The 22759-nt window shown below is 39.8% G+C and overlaps 1 protein-coding gene across 2 annotated transcripts in view; it reads left to right on the top strand.

The window, feature by feature from the left end:
• Positions 1 to 22759, top strand: part of LOC119721049 (complement C3-like) — a 61157-nt gene that overhangs the window by 36441 nt on the left and 1957 nt on the right. For both annotated transcript variants that reach the window (XM_038190920.1, XM_038190922.1), the window contains exons 22-38: positions 420 to 524; positions 1183 to 1371; positions 1489 to 1564; positions 2542 to 2704; positions 6627 to 6701; positions 8608 to 8776; positions 9405 to 9619; positions 12126 to 12287; positions 12970 to 13038; positions 13982 to 14121; positions 14705 to 14792; positions 15649 to 15723; positions 16795 to 16900; positions 19046 to 19135; positions 19438 to 19527; positions 19747 to 19830; positions 22282 to 22420. In XM_038190920.1, the coding sequence (XP_038046848.1) occupies positions 420 to 524; positions 1183 to 1371; positions 1489 to 1564; positions 2542 to 2704; positions 6627 to 6701; positions 8608 to 8776; positions 9405 to 9619; positions 12126 to 12287; positions 12970 to 13038; positions 13982 to 14121; positions 14705 to 14792; positions 15649 to 15723; positions 16795 to 16900; positions 19046 to 19135; positions 19438 to 19527; positions 19747 to 19830; positions 22282 to 22420 (2035 nt within the window). The remainder of the gene's footprint in view (positions 1 to 419; positions 525 to 1182; positions 1372 to 1488; positions 1565 to 2541; positions 2705 to 6626; positions 6702 to 8607; positions 8777 to 9404; positions 9620 to 12125; positions 12288 to 12969; positions 13039 to 13981; positions 14122 to 14704; positions 14793 to 15648; positions 15724 to 16794; positions 16901 to 19045; positions 19136 to 19437; positions 19528 to 19746; positions 19831 to 22281; positions 22421 to 22759) is intronic.

The raw sequence follows: 22759 nt of genomic DNA on the forward strand, positions 1-22759 counted from the left end.
ATTTGAAGAGTGGATGGTCGGTTTGGTCAATTCGGGTGATTCACAATGCAGTGCGCCACCAAGAGTTTGCCACGGAGAGTTCATTTTCCCCAGTGCATTTTTGGAGATGGTCGACAAATTCACAGCGCGGGGCATTTGAAATTGTTAGTTTTTCTGGTCAGAAAGTTTGTAAGCATATGATTCGAGTATATGTTTGAACTTTTCTTTTTATCAAAATGGAGGTTTTTTGTTAGGCGGCAGAATGCTATGTCCTAATCTATAACATATTAGCTCAAGTTGTCTAGTAACACCAATTCAAATGGACCATGCTTTGTCGACCGTAAACTTGAAAAATGGACTCTCCATGGCAAACTCTTAGTGGCGCACTGCACTGTGAATTGCCTGAATTAAATTTCATTCATGGTCTCTATTTTTTAAAGAAAATTGGGGCGACCAAGGCGAGGAGAAGCAAATAGATTTCATCCGATACTCAGTCAACAGAAATGCAATTCCAGGCAGCCACAAAGCTCGAATGAGTCTCGTGGGTAAGTAAATCGTTCTTGTAATTGCACCCAACCAACTCTCATCACCTGCACCCACAACATTCTTTCTCTGCATTTCCCCCAAAGACACGGTATGTAACACCACATAATCAAAAAGAAATCCAAGTGATGTGAGTAAAACGTGCTTCGTTACTTGAACACGGAATTTTTGATATAGGCCATGCAATCTTTGCATTTCAAGCTTTCAATTGCTGCTAGCTTCAAAGTTACATGGCTGGAATGGGAATTTGCAACCATCTTTCCCATAGGAAGTTGGGTTATTTTCAAGGAACTGCTATGCAAAAGAATACTTATTTTGTCCAAAACTAGTTATGTTTAAAAGGCTAGGAATTCATGCAATTGTCATTGCGTCTGACAATTTATATTTTGATTTATATATTTGATAAGCAAACAATTCTGCTCAGCAGCCCATAGGCCCAGTTAATCAAATGTCTACTCGGGGGCGGATCCAGAAATTTTTGCAGGGGGTGGGGTTTCATCAGCTAAAAATTCTGAAAATGTAGACAAGTTTTTTTTCCAGTATTATTTTTTAGGAATTCCTATGGAAAAAAAATTACAGAGCTGCTGGGTTTTGTACCCCCAAAGCCCCCCCCCCCCCCTCCGGATCCGCGCCAGCTACTATACATGTATTACTTTGTAGGCAATGTGCTGGGAAGCGTCATCGACACAGTACTTGGAGGCCTTGATAAGCTGTTGAGAATCCCTGGAGGTTGCGGGGAGCAAACCATGCTGGGTTTGGCACCGAATGTCTACGTCTACACATATCTCAAGCACACTGATCAGTTCACGGCTGCCTTGGAGACCTCTTCAGAGCGGTACGTCTTTAATGGTGAGTATGCTCCATTCGTTCCTAACTGGCAAAATGCAATATGTTTATATGAACATGTTGCATTATATGATGAGACAGTTTTTTTAGGCGGTAAGGCTGTATTGTTCTTCGTTTCAGGCGTCAAACATGAGCTGACGTTCCGTAAGAATGATGGATCGTATGCTGCATTTACGAGCCGGCCAAGCAGCACATGGTGAGTCCAGTTTTAAAGCTATTGTAAGTTAAAACATCTTTTTTTTTACATTATGTGGGTAAGCATGAGTTCAGTTTTCCTCTTGGAAACTCCTCATTTGCGTGTCAGTGATGTGCCGGTTGTTTAGCTTAGCAGTTTTTAGTTAATTTCTGTCGGTGTTCTGCCTGGCTGCTGTCGTGATATAGCATGAATTCGCGAATATTTCAGGAGACACCACACTGCTGTGATATTAGATCTTAAGTGTGGTTTACCCAATCCTGATAAACCTGTGTCAGCTAATATAATATCCCTGTCAACAAGCGCGTGAGTAGGGCTGAACCCAACCTCGTCCCCAGTGCTTACTTTATTTCCAACCTTGTTTCCTTGGTGTTGTTATTTCAAACGTGCATTACGTGTTTTTACGATCATTGTAATTATACGTCCAAGCATTCTAAAAAAATACTCCAATCCGTTTCAATTCGTTCATATTAATATGAAATGTGATACTGCATATTGTCGGGATAAGATTGTAACATTTCAATTTGTTCGTATTACTCTGGGTGCAATGCATTGATTCTGTGTTTACCCCAGGCACCGTATACAAAAACAAATGCTAATGTAACGCACATGCAGGCACCAGACTTTTTCTCATTTGCATTCGTGTTTAAAAATTGTGCACGTATGCAAATGATGGAATACCAGGTTGAGAGAGCAGGTGATACTGCTCGAAACCCTGGGGACGAGATTGGGCCGATCAAAACTATTCTGAAGATTTGAATTAACTACATAAAAACAGCGAAATCCTGTCCAAAACCAACTTCAATTGAACCAGCATGATTCGTTCCTAGTACGGTTTTGTTCAGCATCACTCCAAAATGCCTGTCTTAAACGGGTGTTATCTTCAGTCAAAGTCAGATTTGTGTTTTTATTTCGTTCACTCTCACTGTCCGGTTTACTAATATGCTTTTTCTTTTCGTTTCTGTTTTTTTGGGAGGAAGGTTGACGGCTTTTGTCGCGAAGATATTCTGTAAGGCTAAGGACTTTGCCTTTGTTGATGACTCCAATATATGCAAGGCAATGGAATGGCTTATAACTCAGAGACAGAGCCAAGACGATGGTTCGTTCACAGAACGTAATGCGGTAATCCACAAAGAAATGTCGGTGAGTAGAAAATTACTCTCAAAAAGTCTCTGTTTTGGATTAGACTGATGACCTTTCTCATTGACTGAATCTCATTTGCGAAAATGGATTTCTCATTTCCACCATGTTACCACCAACGCTTATTCTCAAATATTTAAGTCACTCTGAATCAGTTAACTATACTAGGGTAATGACAGAAGCCTCCTCGTTACAATCCCTGGAAACGACGGCACGGTGCTTTTTGTAACGCGTCGGGCGACTGATTCTGTCAACATGTTAGACGACGATAATTGTCAACAGCGAGCTACAGCTTAGACAAAGGAAGACAGACGGCGGAGGAGACCCCATATCCTATATTGACCACAATCGCAGATTGACCTTTGTCAAGACCGCCCTCTCCGTCTTGTCATGGAACAGTGAAGGCATATCCGGTGCCAAGGCAACGTTAATTGGAGCGATAGTTTCTGAAGGAAAGTGGGATGTTCTGTGTCTACAGGAAACCCACCATACCAGGCATGCTACTTGTAGCAGAACGCAAACATGAGAAACATGGAAGTGCTGTCTACATCAGCCCAGACCTTAAAGGGAAAATACAACATTTGCAAACATCAAAAAATAAAACTACCAAATCATTTTGAAATACCTTGCTGGACTGTTAGTGAATGACAGTGTAAAGCATCCTGTAAAATCATGGCACCTGGTATACTGTCATTTTCAAGAAAAGTGGTATTTTTGTATCAATTTCCAAGACTGATCGGCCGACCAGCGTTGGAAAAAACTGGGTTTTTTTTCAAATACTGGCCCCAGTTGACCATCGCACTTGTTTGCAATCGATTACACACCTATGAACGGGTACAAGCCAGCTAGACTGGTTCCCTGACCTTACAATTCCCCAATGTATGTAAACTGCTCTGTTTCTTCTTAAATGGAGTCAGGGAACCAGACTACAGGAAAATGATTGTTTTTCTTGGTTTTTATAGCATTTTCGAACCCAAAACCTCAAAAAAGTCAGTGTAACTATATTTGCTATATATTTCCAACCCCCCAATTCCATCTATTTCTGAAAATTACAGCAAAAGCAAATGATGTATATTCCCTTTAATCCTGAGCTAAAAAGTAAGCACCGGTCCCTCTGTCTCTGACGATGAAGGTATTGAGACCATCACTGTCAGCTTTACACCAGTGGCCATTACATGAGTATATAAGTCACCACAAACGCCACTGCATTTGCCATCCCCAATGCAAGTCACATCTGCTGCATCCCACATCTGGATTGGTGATTTCAACTGACATCACACCCAATGGGGCTACAATGAAAGCAACGATGATGGTGAGGCCGCATGTGGGCGGAAACCTGCGAACTGAAGCTGCTTCATGATGCAAAACTTCCAAAATCCTGCAACAGCTGCAGATGGAAGAAAAGCTACAACCCTGACCTGATCTTTACAAGAAATGTCACCAACTTCCACAAAATGATTGAACAACCAATCCCAAGCTCTCAGCATCGACCAATCGGAATCCACGTCACAGCCGCAGTTACTCCAAAACGCCCTCCCGTATTTCAACGGCGATATAATTTCAGAAAGGCAGACTGGGAAACTTTTGCCAGGTCTACTGATGAACTTGTGCAGGAAATAGAAAGCTCTCCACACAACGACAAATTTGTTGATGCAATCGATCCACACAGCAGCACGCAAGACCATTCTGCGGGGCTGCTCTACCTATGAAGAACTGTAAGATAAAGTCCATTTCGCTGACAATACAGTTGAGATTGGGAAACAGCTCACAGACGCGCTCAATGTGGCAAAACGCAGACAATGGCAGGAGCTGATAGAAACAACAGACACAGCAGTAGGAAGGCATGGGCCACGCTGCGACGCCTCGGTAATGACCCTACCTAAAGTAAACCACGAGGTTACGTCACTGCTAACCAGGCTGCTCACCAACTGTTGCTAAACGGCAAGAGCAGTGGTAAGAGACGCTCACCCTCAAAGGCTGCTGGCGACAACCGAAACAACAGATGTTAAAATCAACCATTCTCCATGGAGGTGATGAAACCTAACAAAGCAGCGGGCCTGGATAACAGCAGAACTGAGATGCTGCAACACCTCAGAGTAAGAGAATGGCTACTAGAGAGATGTTGAACATCTGCATGACAACCAACACCATCCCACGAGAATGGCGGAAATCAAAGGTTATTGCTGTACCGAAACCAGGCAAAGATGCAAATCTTCCCAGCAGCTACCGACCTATATCCTTGCTATGCCATACTGAATCGCATCATGCTGGATGTAGACGATGTACTGATGTACCTGAACAGGCTGGGTTCCATTGCAGAAAGTCAACAACAGGCCAACTGATGAACCTGACACAGCATATTGAAGATGGTTTTGAGCAAAACCTGATCACAGGCGCAGTCTTTGTAGACTTGTCTGCAGCGTATGACACTGTTCACCATATCGTACCATGAAAGTCAAACTGCAACAAACGCTACAGGACTCTCATCTTGTCCAGTTCATCATGACAATGATGGAAAATCGCTGTTTTTTTTCGTCAACTTGAATGGTCAGAACAGCCAATGGAGACGCCACAAGAATGGTTTACCACTGGGCAGTGTCCTTGTCCCATACGTTGTTCAACATATACACCAATGACCAACCCATTACCCCGCAAACTAGGTCATTCCTGTACGCCGATGACTTGTGCATTACAACACAATCCTCAGACTTAAGGCAAATTGAGACTGTACTAGAGGCTGCTCTGCAGAATATGACGGCATATTATCAACAGAACTCCCTGCGTCAAAACCCAACAAAAACGCAGAGTGCAGCTTTCCACCTCCGGAATCGGGATGCAAAACGCCAACTGCAGGTGCGGTGGAATGATGTCCTGTTGGAACACTGCGAAGCCCCGAAATACCTAGGTGTGGTCCTCGATCGCACATTATCATATCGCCGACATGCTGAGAAAACCAAGGCAAAGGTCAACACTTGGAACAATGTCATTGACAAATTGGCATACAGCTCATTTGGAAGTGACCCAGCGACAATCCACACTGCAGCCCTGGCACTCTGTTTCTCAGCGGCGGAATATGCAAGCCCTGTCTGGAACCGCTCTACACATGCCTGCAAGGTGGATACTGCGTTGAACACTGCCTGCCGGAAAATCACAGGATGCCTTAAACCAACAAAGGTTGAACATCTCTATGAGCTGGCAGGCATCCATGCACCAACTCAAAAATGTGACCAGGCAGCTGCAGTAGAACGTTTCAAGGATGATACAGACCTCTGACACCCCTTGCACAATCATCAGCATGCCAAACAGCATAGCTTCATGGAACTAGAGCCAACTGTGCCAGTCATGAAAGCCAAACAACAGATGGCACAAAGACACCGTCTACCATCACCTGGAGAGCCCTAAACCGCCTTCACACTGGTCTAGGACGTTGCAAATCCAACCTCAAGAAGCGGGGCTTCTCAGATTCTGACAAATGCAGCTGTGGAGAAGTCCAGACAATGGCCCACCTGCTGACATGTGGTGGAGATACATGCATCGTTGACGACCTCTGCGAGGGCAGTGATGTGGCAATAGCTGTGGCAAAGCGATGGTAGAACGTCGTCTGGCACACGAGCGAGCGAGTTGACTATATATTTTTGGGGGGGGGGCAATGCACTCCCAAAGTTGTACTCCCAAAGTGTATATAATTTGTTGCACTTTAGTATAAATAACCAGAGCATCAGAAGAAGGCTGTTACTAATTCTGATACTTTGTGGGCATTGAGGAAAATGTTGATTCAATCTTTGTTACAAAACAAAACACTGATGTTATCCGTTTCGAAGTTAAAAATTCATCAATAGATCATTCGGTTGTTCATAAGCAAAGCATAATGAAATGTATTTTCTTTTCATTAACTTTGATCCCCTTTTTGTCATCTTGTCTACAGGGGGGAGTCCAAGGCAAAGCTTCGATGACTGCGTTTGTCCTGATTTCCCTCTTAGAATGCGAATGCGATGCCATTGTAAGTAGCAAAGTCTTTTCTCATTTCACGTAGTAGCAGTAGTGTAGGGGGTGGGGCTGAAACAATCACAATGACAAACTAGAGATTCGCGTTTGTTGAGTTACAAACGCAGAGTGGTCGGGCTCCCATCTATTTTATATGTCATAAACTTTGCCACAATAATCAACTGAAAATTCATTTTAAACATTTTTCACCCTGCCACTAGAGGGCGCTCAATCTGATACTTGATGACGTCATCGTGACGTAATTACCAGAAAGCTCGAGTGCTATGTTAAGTGTGCTATTTGAATAAAAAACTCAGCAATTTTTTTTAGAGTTTAACGGACTTTTCATTGTAACTTCCGGTCAGGTGACGTCACTAATCTTTCTCCCCCTCAACTTGTTCTTAGCATGAAGCTGATGATGTACATCCATTGTAAAGTGATTTCAGCAAAGTTTGCCACACGCATCAACTGATTATTCACTTTTAACATGTTTCGACCTGCCGCTAGAGGGTGCTCTAACAATTTTTCAATGAAAAAAACAAACACGATACTCCATTGTGTTCAAAAGATAAAGTTCAAACTATTTTGTTAAATTTGCCCTTGTAATAACTTGTAATTTGATACCCGATGATGTCATCATGACGTCAGAGTAATGTGCACCACTCGGGATGAGTGTCGATATATGCTGAAAGTTACCATTAACCGTTTAGGGGAAAACCAGCGGAGAAGTATAATCCGAAAAAAAGAAAAGAAAAAAAACACAATGACTAAATCGGAACAATTCTAAACAGTGGTCGGGTTGTGGCTGACCACTCAAAAAATAACCTGACCACTCAACAAAGAAGATTGATCAGAACAATTCTAAACAGGACAGTGGTTGGGTCAAAAAGTAGGGGGAAGCTGGAGCAAAGGAGAGGGGAACAGCCACGCATTTGATCACCACGCTGAATGCGATCTTTGCACATAGCTTGTGTGGACGTGGTATACAAGAAACAACATGGCCGTCGTGTATATTGAAACATCCATGGAAAGATCTGGTAAATCCCAGCCCCTGTGAAGCATTTCGTGGGTGTTAACATAAATGTGGAGGCAAGTGTGTGACATTAGGGTCAAATTTTCAAAATAACCAAATTAAATTCAGCTTCACATGGTTTTGCAGTCTAGGGTCTATATTTTGTCAAAAACAAAACCATTTTTCTGTAACATGACCCTTTTTAGAGTAGCAACATGATGAACTGGCATATGGGACACAAATTTCACCTGTAACAGTGACACCAAATTGTTAATTTCTTTTAGAGCTTTCACCAGGTGAGGTAATGGTCAGGTATGGTAAAGACATGTTGCTTTTTAAGCAATTATTTGCAACACTATATAAGTTAAAAAAAAACTTTAACACTATCCTTGTTCAACATTTGTTGAAAATCAAATATCAAGTTTTAGGAAATTTGACATAGGCCTATTATGATGATTACAAAAATGTAGCTCTCACTTGACATGAAATTATATTATTTTAAGACAAACACTCACTTGTTCTCTAAAAGCAAGTTTGACAGCCAAAACTGCAACTATGAAGAACAATGAAGATTTACAAACACTACTAGAAAGCATGTTATTGTAAGTAAAGCCTGGTGTTAACCAACATTTCACCTGTAACGCTGACACCAAATAGTCACTGTTACAGAGTGACAATCCTACAACTAACTAATAATAATAGTAATAAATGGTATCAAACCATTTAAACCTTTCTATTTAGTGATAAGTTTGATGGTTTCTACATCAGATACTTGTTTCTGAGACTGGAAGACTGTGGATTGTGTTTTTTCCTTGTCAGTTCAAGCTTTGAAGGCATTTCCTAACATCTGAAACTTCTCCACTTTAATAAATGACTGACAACACCTGATTTTTTTCTTTAATATGATTAGAATAAAGATGATTCTGTGGCCGCTGCAACTGCTCTCCTTGAGGATGAGTTGCCCGATTTGACCCGACCCTATGCCATTGCCATCACAGCATATGCCTTGGCCCTCGCCAACAGCATCAGAGCACAGGAAGCCATACAAATGCTCAAAGATATTGCCGCATACAATGCAGGTAATAGGACATTACATATAAATATAAAAGCTGTATAGTACTTTCTAAGTATGAATGTTTTATAAACAGCCTTACGACAGGTCTGTATACAGGGTGAGTAAAAATATATATTAATGGGGACCATTTTGTTAGTGAAGTTCTGCATATAGCACTTTCAACAATTCACATAGGGATGTGACTGTGTCAATTGTTTTCGTTTTGTTGAAAGAACACTTACCTTTTTTGTGATCAGTGGACAGAAGTTTAAAACAGTGTTTGTGTTTAAAATTTAACATGAAAAGTAAATGAGTGATTTGCATGATTATTTTACTAAAAAAACTTATGAAATGGTCTTGCATATCCTAAATATTGAAAGTGCTACATGTAGAACTTCACTAAAAATGGTCCCGACATTTGGGTTTCGTTTTTTACTCACCCTGTACTTTTGACGAGAATTGTACGACCCGAAATATTCGCTGCTTATTTCGCTAGAGTTGAAACGTTCAGCTTAATAGCAGATTCGCAGCGCCAAAACTTGCCTGGACAAACATATTCTGACTAGTATAAGAAATAGACAATCGTGGATTGTTTCAACACCCAGCTTTTTGGTTTATACCACATTCAGCATAATCCTATGCTTTTTGTACAGTTTCAGATTCTCGATACTGGGCAGCAGATGACTCTTCTTTTGGTGGAGGTCAGAAACCATACTGGTACAGCGCCCGACCCAAAGCCATTGAGGTTGAGACGACCAGCTACGCTTTGCTCGCACTGCTGCAGATGGAGGAAATCCAGTACACGCACGCCATTGTGAACTGGCTGACAAATCAGGAGAACTACAATGGAGGCTTTGTGTCCACACAGGTATTGATATCAGTAATTATGCGCAGCGGCCATCTTAGGGGCCATCTTTGTTACTTTTACAATGAAGTTACGCAAAAAATTCATTCGTTCATATTCCAGTTAAACAAAGATTTTTCCCTCTAATATGGCAGCCACGCATAAGGTCTATATAAAGTGTCTATAAAAAAGGTAAATTGAACGTAACAGGTTAGAAGTTGTGAATGGAAAACGCTGTACTGTCAAAGTGGTTTCACCATAAATGAAGGTCGTTTCATCAGGTTTCATCAGGTGTGTTGCAGATATTGCATTAGTGATACATAATAATGCTGCGGATGTCCATGATAAGGCATAAATAATCATTCCAAGCATTTTGTTAAGCATCTCAAAATAATTAGCTATCCTGTGTCAAAATGCTTTCAATTGATGCCCAAGCTACGTTTTGAGTCATTTTGTTTTGTTTTGCATATAGGGTAGTTATTGTTTTAATGAAATAACAACACCCCATTGAAATGTTAATTTTAATCATGAATATCATATTCCATTTATGCTTAAACACCTTCAACGTGTCTTCTGACTTTCCATTCAGCACAAAAGGTATTCCAACATCGAAGTTTTTGTAGTTTTAGGGCCCTTGGTTTTAAATTCACGGTAGGGTTAAGCCATTTTGACAGTTTTACCAGCAATGTCATAACTCAGTGAAAACTGAGATGTAACACAACCTCTTTTTGGAGTAATTAAGACATGTACATCAAGTAAATTACGGCATTCACTGAGAGACGCTTACATACAGGGTGAGTCAAAAAAAGCGGAACCCAAACCCCAAACAATATATTTCATCTTTAAATAAGTATGTAGCACCAAAAATAATAATGACTGGAAAACCAATTTCATAAGCTACTTTTAGATGGAAAAATTAATGAAATCGCTCAATCCGTTCAAAGAATATCACCATTTAAACCCAATGACCCCAAAACCTGTCTCGTCCAAAAAATGTGATTTCAACAATCGTCGTCACAATTGTCTTCAAACATCACCAGTGGTGAAATCTTAGTTTAAACGTCAAGAATATGCAACAAAGTCCTTTTGAAGGCCCGTCTTTTCAAAAAGTAGATTTTATACATCATATTGTTTGCCTAACCAGGGTTTGTTAATCAAAATATTATGTACTACAGTTTGTGACAGTTGTTGAAACAAGTATTCTGTGTCATTTTCTTTGTTGATCCAAACAGTCAAAACACACAATGAATTGCTTATTTTGGACGAGACAGGTTTTAGGGTTGTTGCGTTTAAATGGTGATATTCTTTGAACGGATTAAGCAATTTCAGTAATTTTTCATCTAAAAGTAGCTTTTGAAATTGGCTTTCCAGTCATTATTATTTTTGGTGCAACATATTTTTTTAAATATGAAATATATTGTTTGGGGTTTGGGTTCCGCTTTTTTTTACTCACCCTGTATGTAAGCGTCTCACAGTGAATGCCATAATTTACTTGATGTACATGTCTTAATTACTCCAAAAAGAGGTTGTGTTACATCTCAGTTTTCACTGTATGACCAGTTTCCTATGGTTGAGATAATTCGTGTACAATTTTGCGATCAGAAAACGTGCAATAACCACTTAAACCCCTAGCACTCCCAAGATATAAACCAAGTAAAACACTTCAATCATTCATGCAAAAAGTCTGAATTTAATTATTTTTCTTGAATGGAACTTACTTTCTGGCTAATAGTGAAATATTTTTCCAATCTGTTTGGCTGTTTTTAAGCAGTCTCCGTTGATTAAGTTTGAGGCAGCCGAGTTCTCTAAGATTTATAATGGTTAAAATTTAGTCACCGTCAAACATGTCTATTGTCCGTCATGCCCTTAAAGCTACAGTCCATCATTTGTAATTTGTGCATTTTGTTCGTTTGAAGCAACAAAAGAGTTCAAAATCTAATGAAGGATACTGAGCAACTAACCTGATGAAGTTTCAGCTAAGCTTCAGCTGTACATTCCGAGAAAAACAGCATTCTAAGATCTCAATTTCAAATCAAAAGTTACTGAATCATGTTTTGAATTGCAGCTATACGCAACGTAGCGCACTGATCCGACGAATTATAACAACCGCGCACGGATGTGCGTCGTTCCAATACTTGTGCGCGCTGCGCTGAATAACAAAACGAACTACTAATTTAAATTTTCCTACGGTGCTTCTTAAGAATCACCATTGGAAATGCCTTCTTTCGTTGATTACTTCAAAATGACAGCTTCCCAGAAAGAATAATTTCACAGGGATTTTAGTTCCCTTACTATCTTTCAACCAAGTTTGTTTTTCAACAATAATTACGCCAGTTACTTTTTGGATGGCTGCAAATGATGGACTATAGCTTTAAGTTATTGTCTGTAATAGGGAAAATATAAAATATTGCTACTTGCACTTAATTAAAATGGGAAAGCTGTTGCTATAGCAAACGGACCGGACAAGAACATCTTGTGATATTTTTTACGCGAAAAGGGGATCATTGTGTATTTTGTTTTGTGATTTCAGGACACAGTTATGGCGCTACAGGCCTTGTCTGAATACGCATATAAAGTGCAGCAATACGACATTGATATTAACTGTGAGGTCAAGTGTGATGAGAGTGAGTTCGATGAAGACTTCTCACTCAACCCTGCAAATGCGCTCGTGCGTGAACAAAGGAACATTGACGTGAGTTTTGTTCCCGGTCTCTCTTTCTTTCTTTTGCATTTGTATATTTTTTTTTTTTATTATTCTTACTAATTTATATTTATTAATAATTTATATTTTGATTTAATGTATGTATTATTTTTGTTCATGTCTTTTATTCATAAATCATAAATCAACAACAACAACAAAAAGACATGGAGAACTTAGAACATCATGAACATGAAAGATGAATAAAAAAAAGTCTTAATGTCAATGAAGCAAGGAACTAGAACTTATTATAACTACATGTATAATAAAATTACCCTTGATTGGACATTTGGGAGACATCCCATAGACGTGTGCACAAAATTTTTCAAACTTCAATGTGCCCTAACCCAATATTCCCTTGTTCTTTTTCCACGAATTTCGGTATGTTTACTGATTAGACCCTGAGCAACAAATATGATCTACATGTAAATGCGACACTGAAATTGTGCCTAGAAAGGGGGGGCTGTGACATTAGGGAGACATGAAAATGTCTCCCTAATGACCGATATCTCCTATCGTGCAAAGAAATTACGATAACGTGTCTCCTTTAACCATTACACATATTCTTTGTGAAAGGGGCCGACCTAGTACAAGGTTCGGCTTCTTGTCTGACCTCTCCCAAGTGACCCAGTATCGGTAATCTACGTTTGCGTCCATGATCTTCATTTTCTTTTAGGTTCCAGATATGAGCCAAGAGATGAATGTGTTCATCAGTACAGAAGGGGCGGGCATGGGTCAGTTCAAGGTAAGTTTCTTTTCGAGACTACATCTCTGTGACTGTTTGTAATTCCGCAGTAAAACCGTTAAATTATACTTTCTTTAAACTCTGAGGGAAAGATGCAAGTGCATGAACTTCGCAAGACAACTTTGAATTCAGGGGGTTGTGACAACAATTTTGTTGACAGATCATTCGTGCTAAAAGGTAGACCGGATTTGTTTCCGGCAACCCGCCTCCACATAATCAAAAAGGGAGCCCGCCTCCACATAATCAAAAAGGGAGGAGGTGGGGGGGGGGGATGCTATCTTCCTTTACGCTCTAAAAGCTTCGGGTCAGAATACCTGTAATCTGGGAGCTATGGCTTGACCCTCTGCCATTTTTGACGTGGAAAAGTGTCATTAAATTTGACACAGAAAAGTGTCCATTTTGACGCGCTAAAGGGTTAGGCCAACTAAATAGAACCCTGTCTCTGTGTCAATCGGACCCAAGAGTTTGTAGAGTGCAAACAGTAAACTGTATCAACAATCCAGTTTGTAGTGTGCACTGGTGCAGGTCAACGTCGATGGAACATTCCTTCTTTTTTAAGAGTTGCTTGAAGCATCTTTTGTAAGGAAAATTGTATAATAGGCCTATCAAATTGTTTTGAACTTGAAATGTGTGTTCTAACTGTAAACGTAGGCCCCTATATGTAAACAATGTTTGACTATTGAATAGTTCATAATGGTTTGGGGTACTGGTGAAATAGATATAAAACTTTTGACTTAAGTAACGTTTCCTCAAACATTGCACAGGCAATAGCTCCTTGGCCAATGAAACCCCAAAAAGAAGGAATGTATATAGAAGGACTGAAAGACCGACCCACGTGTTGACTTAAGGATACCCGAACCTCAGCCGCTGATTGTAGGAAGGCGAGGAAGCTATAATACAATGCTAAAGTTACTTCCTTGCATATGTTAATTCCATTTTACAGTTCGAGGCTACGTACTACATCCCTGAGCCCGACGTAACTGAGTGTGACTTCGACCTCTTAATAAATGAGGACGAGAATCTTCAGTTGGATCGGCCTGAGGACGACAACAAGGAGTATTTATCTTATGACATCCAAGTCAGGTGTGGATATTGTAAAGTCTTTCAAAATTGTACTAAAATTAATGGCAATGTTTCGTGCGTGGTATCGGCAATATTAAATGCAAAACAAAACGAGAAAGATATTCAAAAGTTGCTATTTAATATCATTTTAGGCGTTCTCAGAATATTTGGGGGTTTCCGTGGATAAGTGAACTTCACGTTTAAATTCATGTATAAATGCCAGTTTTTTGGTCCAAAATTTAATGAAACACTGATTAACTCTGATACGTGTTTTCGTGCCGAGCCTTAATTAGTATTTCTAATTTTGACAGAAAGTGCATGACTTTCGGTCCTTAAAATCCCAAATCCGACTAATAGAGGGGAAAAAAGGGGTTTTTTTCGTGAAATTAAATTAAGATTTTGCACTCTGTTGGTTACATTATTGATTCAGAAATCCTATACACAATTTTGACTTCATATAAACAGAAGTGGTAAATTTACAACAATCTGAGAAAGATCCTGTGTATTTTCTCATTAACTCTCCTACACTAGTAACAAGTATAAAGTTTTCCTCAAATCATGTTGGTGGGGAACAAATCCGAGTATTAAATTTGCTTCTAAACAGGTACTTGCGGGGTGAGAAAACCGGCATGGCTATATTGGATGTGGGACTGTACACCGGCTACAAAGCTGTTCAGGAGGATCTGCAAACCGTAAGCAATTTATTTTTGGTTTTTAAGTCTTCACACGATAAGCACTCCTGGTCTTATGATCAAAATTAGTTTTAGGTTTTTTTTGTCTCAGTGATAGTGGTTAGCAAATTGTTTGGGACAGAAATTGTACATGTCAGTGTCATGCATTTTCTCTCCTCCAAACAGGATTGCAGAGTTCAGATATTTTCAGAAGTGAATAGGCTTAGAAAATAGAAAATAGAATGGTCCATGGATCACCGAGGGAGGCTAGTTTTACTTCACCACGAGATAAAGCATTCAATATTTGTTTTATAACACTTAACCCACAGATTCTGCTTGATTTTAATATTTAAAATTATTTAAATCTGAACACAGTTGAAATAAACTTTAATTCTAATACAAAATTGGTGGAAAATGTATTTCTCTCTTCCCAACTACCCCTTCACGAAATGTTTGAACCCAAGTCTGCGGCGCGCTCTCTTTGGAACAATACGCGCAACGCGCACACCAGCATCCATTTGCACACAAATACCGCGCCGTGGAAATAGTACTGTGGTTGCTCATGGCATAGTACTTTGGTTGCTACGGGTATAGTACTTTTGGCCGTGCACAGAAAGATAGCAAAATTAGAAAGTAACATGTGACTCGCTCTCGGCCAATCAAGACACAGAATCTGTGGGTGAGGTGTTATAAAACAAAATATATTTTAAGGGGTGCCTTTAGGCAAATATGTATACCATTGATTCTGCGTTATTCTGGGCCCTCTGCGATCCCCAAATCCTGTGGCAATTATTTTGTGGATGTTTGTTTTTCATTTCCTCCAATCTCACTTCTGGGAATGTCTAAACTCGATTTGGTTCTGATTCTGTACCAACAGGTAATGGATAACAGTGGTGGGCGGGTGGAGCGGTATGAAGAGACGGATCACTCGGTGGTGTTCTACTTCGAAGACGTAAGTCAAAGATCGGGAACCTTATTCGCAGATGCATCATCACAACAATTGGCGCGGTTGTTATAACCACACCAAACTCTGATACAATACGGTGGAATAAACTATAACAAGGTTTCTCACCCTGAAACTTTCAGCCCACCTGATGCAAAACAGTGGGCCGTAGGCTCGACATTATTTTTAATACACCAAGCCGCGCTTTATAATTTAAGGTTGCAGGCCAGTAAATAGGCCCGAAATTGCCTACTTCGGCCTAATCACAATTGAAATGCCCTCAATAATTTTGCTATTAGAGCATTTTTCAAAATGGCGATGGGCTTGGGGCCTACTTTTAGGGGTGATCATCTTTGGATGGAATTTTCTCCAGTCATATGTTAACTTCAAAAGGATTGAACAGAAAATCAAAGATGATGAAGTAAGCTATAATTTGCTGTGTGTCTTAAACACTTTGGACAGTTGTTAGTATTTCAGAAGTGGGTGTATTTAACACTGGGGTCTATGGCAGTTTATATAGTAGTCTGCAACCTTTTGGACTAAACACCAGCTGACTCGAGGTGGCGTTGTTCCTGATGTCCCTTTCTGTCATCGGATACGTCCCTGGCCCTCTACCGACGCCTCTTTGTCCCCCTTTCCACATTCAATGTAGAGCTCAAGGAATGATGTAAAATTTATTTTAGATTAGTTGTTTTGAAAACAATTTGAAATCGTTAATCTCATAGTTTGAAAACAATTATGATCACAAGGCAAATGGGTGAAATGTGGGAAAAAAGCCATTCTTACGTACAAATAATATGCGAAGTGAAAATACAAGTGCTTATGCCGGCCTCTTAATATGTTCCCTGCCAGACATATTCAAGATGAATTTCGAGGTGCATCCCACCCTCCCCTGGTCATAAACAGGTGGGGTAGGCCACCAAAAGAAACTAGTTGGTGCCAAACAACATCGTGTAGATTCTTTATTGGATGATGCTTTATTGGATGATTGAACACTGCAGGTTTATTCAATGCAGTCTAGGTTTATATTGGAAAACATTTCAACTGTGTCTTGATTAATTACTTTTTTGTATTGATCAGATTCCTGGATTGGAAGCAATACGCATTCAATTCCGCGCCGAACGTGAGTTTAACGTCGGGAAGGTCCAACCGGTGGCAGTCCATGTATATGACTACTACAACCCTAGTAAGTGCGAGTCTACAATACCTTCTATTATACAACTATATTTTTTCATGTAATAAATAATGGAAGGTTTGCGGAAACACCATGCACGAATAATTTCTCAACTAAGAGAATGGTTCTGAAAAGAACCAGAGGTATAAACTCAACGTTCCGGTCAGTATGCTCTGACCGTCTTCAGGAGAGTGCCTAAACTCTAAGAAAGTGGATGCTTAAGTATCAAAAGGAGAAATCAATGAAGTGCCAAGTTGCATCCTGTGAGGATGCCAAGTAGACAGGATCCTAGAGCAAGCTTGTTGCCCACTGAAGTGGAACAGTAGGGTTGCAGTGTCAGTAGAGGGAGGACCTAGGGTATAGGAGACCCATCAGTCTAAGGTGGTAGCTGAGGACCTAGGATATAGGAGACCCATCAGTCTGGAGAGGTGGGAGCCAGATGTCGTTGAGGTGAAACCTGATGTCTTGCGGAACTGTGTTGTGCTCGCGGATCTCGATGGCTTCCCGTATGCGTCTTGGATGCCAGAACTGGATCGGTTCGATGAGTTCGGCCGCATCCCAATCAACTTGGTGGTCGTTGATGTGGGAATGTTTGACAATGGTCGATTTGTCAAAATCCCCTCGCCGTCACATTGAGACGGCGAGGGGATTTTTTTTTTAAGGCACTCTCCTGAAGACGGTCAGAGCATACTGACCGGAACGTCGAGTTTATACCTCTGGTTCTTTTCAGAACCATTCTCTTAGTTGAGAAATTATTCGCACATGGTGTTTCCGCAAACCTTCCATTATTTAGTATCTTCACCATGCAAAGCCTCAAATTTTATTCATGTAATTAGTGTAAATTTTTCGGTTGAACAAAGAAAATTGACGTCTCAGTAGATATTCTCTTCTCATTAATGATCCAGTAAGGTAGGCTTGCGGTCTGCTGTTCGCGTGTAGCTATAATTATTTATTTTTTTATTTGTTAGCTTTTTTGTCGTTCAACCGAAATTTGACGATAAATAAAGCGCATCGGCTTTTGTCAGTTGCCGACTCCTTCCTCAGCCTCGAAGCTCTCGGTGGAGTGATGAATACTTACAAATTCCTATGGGCTTTGCATATTTAATTTTGAATACAGGGTGAGTCAAAAAAAGCAGAACCCAAACCCCCAAAAATATATTTCATATTTTTATAAAATATGTAACACTAAAAATAATAATGACTGGAAAGCCAATTTCATAACCTACACTTAGATGAAAAAATTACTGAAATTGGTCAATTCGTCAAAGAATATCACCATTTAAATGCAATGACCCTAAAACCTGTCTCGTCCAAAAGAAACATTTTAGTGTGTGTTTTGACTGTTTGAAACAACACAGAAAATGACACAGAACACTTGTTTCAACAACTATCACCAACTGTAGTAGACAATATCTGAATTAACAACCCTGGTTAGGTTAGGTTTAAACAGTATGATTTATAAAATTGACTTTTTTTTAAAGACGGGTCTTCAAAAGGACTTTGTTGCAAAACTAAGATGTTATCACTAGTGATGCTTGAAGACAATTGTGACGATGATTCTTGAAATCGCATGTTTGGATGAGACAGGTTTTAGCGTTGTTGTGTTTAAATGGTGATATTCTTATGAGTGGATTGACAAATTTCATTTTTTTCATCTAAAAGTAGCTTATGAAACTAGCTTTCCAGTCATTATTATTGTTGGTGCTACGTATTTGTTTAAATATGAAAATTAATTTTTTGCGTTTGCATTCCGCTTTTTTTTACTCACCCTGTATTAGTACTAGCTCCTATGGACCATGTGAGGACAAATCCTGGTATTTGTGTCAGTTAGGAATGTACATTTAATATATTCCTTTATTTCACCCACCATTATGATCGATTAAAAACGGGTTGGTAGGACAGTGCAGGCATGCCTATGTGTATCGTATCTAAGTCTCTCTATTGCTAGAACTTACGATACTGTGGCCGTGCTAGAACTTGTCATTAGTTTACTTCAACAAACCTTTTGATAAAGAACAAAAAGGGGAACAATCATCAATTGCAGATTATGTCTTTAGTTCTGCACTGAACAATTCAGTCGTCCCAGATCATGCGTTTGTGCATATTTGGAGTAATTGTTCAGTTTACATATTTTTATTTTGTTTCCGTACTTCATAGCGGAGGAGTGTGTGAAGTTCATCAGTCCCAAGGAGGGCTCCAACTTGCTTGGGAAGCTGTGTGTGGAAGACACCTGCGTATGTGCTGCAGGCAAGTATTACTTTCTCTCTCCCCAATTGGCGTTAATTTTAGCTTAGTTTATGGTTTACACACCTCAGTTTCGTACTGCCAGATATGATATTGCGTGTCTCAATTGTTTTCTTACAGACCCAATTTAGTTAGAAGTTTTGATAGTTCAGCATTTTCTAATCGTTCCACATGCAGTACATTTTTGGTTGCACTTGGCTTAGACCTTTCGGGGCTTTACCTCCAGACTCCGAATACAATATTGTCAAGCTTGGCATGTGACACTGAAATTTCATCTTCACCTTTAAACTTTTGTTTCTCATTAGGAAAATGTGCCGTGGATCCGATCAAAAAAGGGCGCGATTATAAAGTTTACGACATGACTCAAATGGCCTGTGCATCGAAAGCGCACTTTGGTAAGTTTTGCCATTTACTGACGCCACAGTGCAGTGTTGAAAACGTGATTGGAGGAAAAGAGAAAGAAGTGGTAGTAGTCCTGTTTATTTCAGTATACAGTTATCTTATGGTTAGGTAAACATGGATATTACTAGGCAGCACTCAATGACACGGAGCATAGCCTCATTACTACTTTTGTATCGCCTTTAAATGTTATATGATTTCAATCCATCACTCAGCTTACGAGGTGACCGTTACCGATGTGGAGGACAAAGGCAATTTCCAGTTCTACACTATGACAATCGACGCCCCTCTCAAGCAAGGTAGGATTACAGAGTTGTAGGAGTCATGCATAGGCATATGTAATGTTTACATTGGATTAATATACAGGGTCACCAAGTGCCAGACGATGCCTTATCTGCTTTTTTATCCCCCTAGCTGCAAGCCGGACCTGATACACTGTACCCTCTGGAGACGTGTGTACAAAAGGGAACAAAAAATTGTATGCGTCTCTACAGGGCAATTTCTATAGATGAATACGTCTCTACAAGGTTTTCACGAAATAGATATATGGATTTTACTCAAAACTAGGAATTTCCAGGCCATGTTTTTGCGAATGGAAGAGTTTTAGAAAAGGGATATTAAGTCCAAACTTCAGCCAAGGAAATTAATTCCGGTTAAAATAAGAGCATTTTTAAACTACACTTTCAAACTCGAAAACTTTAGTACACGAGAACAAAGGAATGTCTCCACAAGGATACAAATTCCAGTATTGGGGTGATTAGCCTTAAGCCTATCGCTTTTGGGGCCGACAGGTCATGGTCAGGGTCACTTTTGCTAAAACAATAGAAATATTGTCAGCAGGAATGCTAGAGAAATACTTTACGTAGGAACTTACAAATTTGGTTCGTGGGTTGCTCTTGGTAGTCTTATCAAACCTATTGATTTTGGGGCTGACAGGTCAAAGGTCAAGGTCACTATTGCTATAACAATAGAAATTGTCCGTCTTGGTTAGGAACACTAGCTTTATAAAGTGCTAGGGGGATTGCGCAAGTGTCACTTGCAGTATTATTATAGTATTAATTGGCTATAAATTATCTATAACTAACTCAATTGAGAGGCCCTTTGCAAAGCGTGAAATTTTATAAACATGTAGGTAGAAACTAGTTTCTAATTGACACGAGTTCACGTGCTGAATGAAACAACCCGGCAGAGAACCAGTCACATATGCAATAATAAGGGAATAAATGTGTGCTTGGCCGGTTTTAAACACCATATTTAAGACCGGTTGAAGTCTGCATGGACCCTGATAATGACTCGAGCTAATGGTGGTCATTATTAACAAGTTGGCCTCAAACAGCTGCGAGATTTTACGAGAATACAGCACATCCGGGCACCGTCTCCCACGTATGTAACGTACATCCTACTTTTATTCAGTTAATTTGTGCCTTGACTGGGCCCATCCAACTAAGGGCAATAAGTGGGTATTTCAAAAGCATCACAATCATTACAGCATACTAAAATGTTACAAATTGATGACTATTATGAAGTTAAAAATGTTATAATTGAACTTCCGTTCAATCGATCACACTGATAACAATTGGGTTAATCCAAATACGGGAGTATGTGATTAGACTAGTCGTTGTTTGGCACCAAGACGTTTACAGAAAACGTGAACGTGGACTTGCATTGACTGCCAGCATTCATTGTGGTTGGTCAAGTGAGCATTATAGTTTTCTGTCTTAAGTGGGGTGATAGGTTCAGGCAAAGACACTATGGATTTGACTCACAAGATCCATATATGTCAATTCTATATACACATTTTTTTAAAGTTACGATGACTAGCGGTTTTAAAACGGTTGCCATGGCAACCTTGGAAATTCTACAGAATTTATTTCGGTATGCCGGTACCAAAATTATTAACCCCCGATAACAGTTAGGAAAAGTCACAAAATTTCATGTCAATCGGTCAAAGCGGTCCAGAGCTAAGATGTTGATGGGGAGCCACATTGCCTGCCTGCCCCCCCCCCCCTCCCTCCGCCCGGTCCTGATTTGGTTAAAATGCACTTAAAAAGTAAAAGAGGTGTGATTGTGCGTACAGAACTAGATTTGTGCCAAAATTATAGGTTTCTGTACTGAAAAATATAGTCGATTTATTGACAAGCGCACACGGCTGGCGCTTTACCATGCACTTATGCAGGGTGAATCCGAATGATCATGGCCCAAATTAAAGAAAATGTTAAAAACATATAGCAATTATCAACACTAAGTTCAAATGAAATATGTTCAACAAGTTTTTTGAAATCGCGTATCAGTACGCGATCTCGTTAAATCATTTGGCAAACCATGGAACCGTGAAAAACAGAAAACCAGGCACCACCTTTTGATCACGAAACACGTTTTCTCAATAAAAAAAAACCCACTATTTATTCAAAAAATAAGTCAATTGACAGATCCTTGGAAATCACCCATACATTTCTTGATTTCATCAAAATGACAGCAAGCCAGACTAAATAATTTCACAGGGTGTTCAGTACCAGTGTACAATCTTTCATCAAAATAAGACTTAAAATATGAAAACGCAAATAACATGAATATAAAATTATGCAAAAAACTGAGTTCACATCAGTTCACTTTGGTTGGTAAGATTTGGTGTTTTATTGGCTTTTTATATATAATAATAATGTAACGGTTACTTTTTTGAGGGGGGGGGGTGTGCAAATAATCCTATATCCCTTTGATAACAATGCTTTCAATCTATGTCACATTATCAGGGCTGGATCATGTGGTAAAAGATGCGACACGGGTTTTCGCTAAGAGCAAAAGCTGCGACACTCCAGACCTTCAGATGACGAAGTACCTTGTAATCGGCAGCGGTGGTTTACCAACGAAGGATGACGTGGGACAGGATATGTAAGTAGTCCTACCACCTGTTGGCCTTACAACCTCAATGTGATTGGCCTAAACAAATAATTTATTTCATAAGGCATCATCTTTCCCCTCCTCTCTCTCGCACAAAAAAGTACATTGAGTTATTTATACCGGACTCCCTAAATTTCAGCAACATTGTAAATATAGTTTTTTTTAAATGCAATCTTAAGCCACGTTCGCATTGAACTTAATAATGTAAAAAGTTACCTCGAATAACTATTAGCATTCAATTGTGGTTATTCTACCGTGCTTCTGCACTTGGAACATAATATCGGTCTGCGGAAAGTCTTTCCTTGCATAATAAATCTTTACAGCACCGTG

Source organism: Patiria miniata, unplaced genomic scaffold (assembly GCF_015706575.1).
Source record: "Patiria miniata isolate m_02_andy unplaced genomic scaffold, ASM1570657v1 HiC_scaffold_9, whole genome shotgun sequence".
Lineage (NCBI taxonomy): Eukaryota > Metazoa > Echinodermata > Asteroidea > Valvatida > Asterinidae > Patiria > Patiria miniata.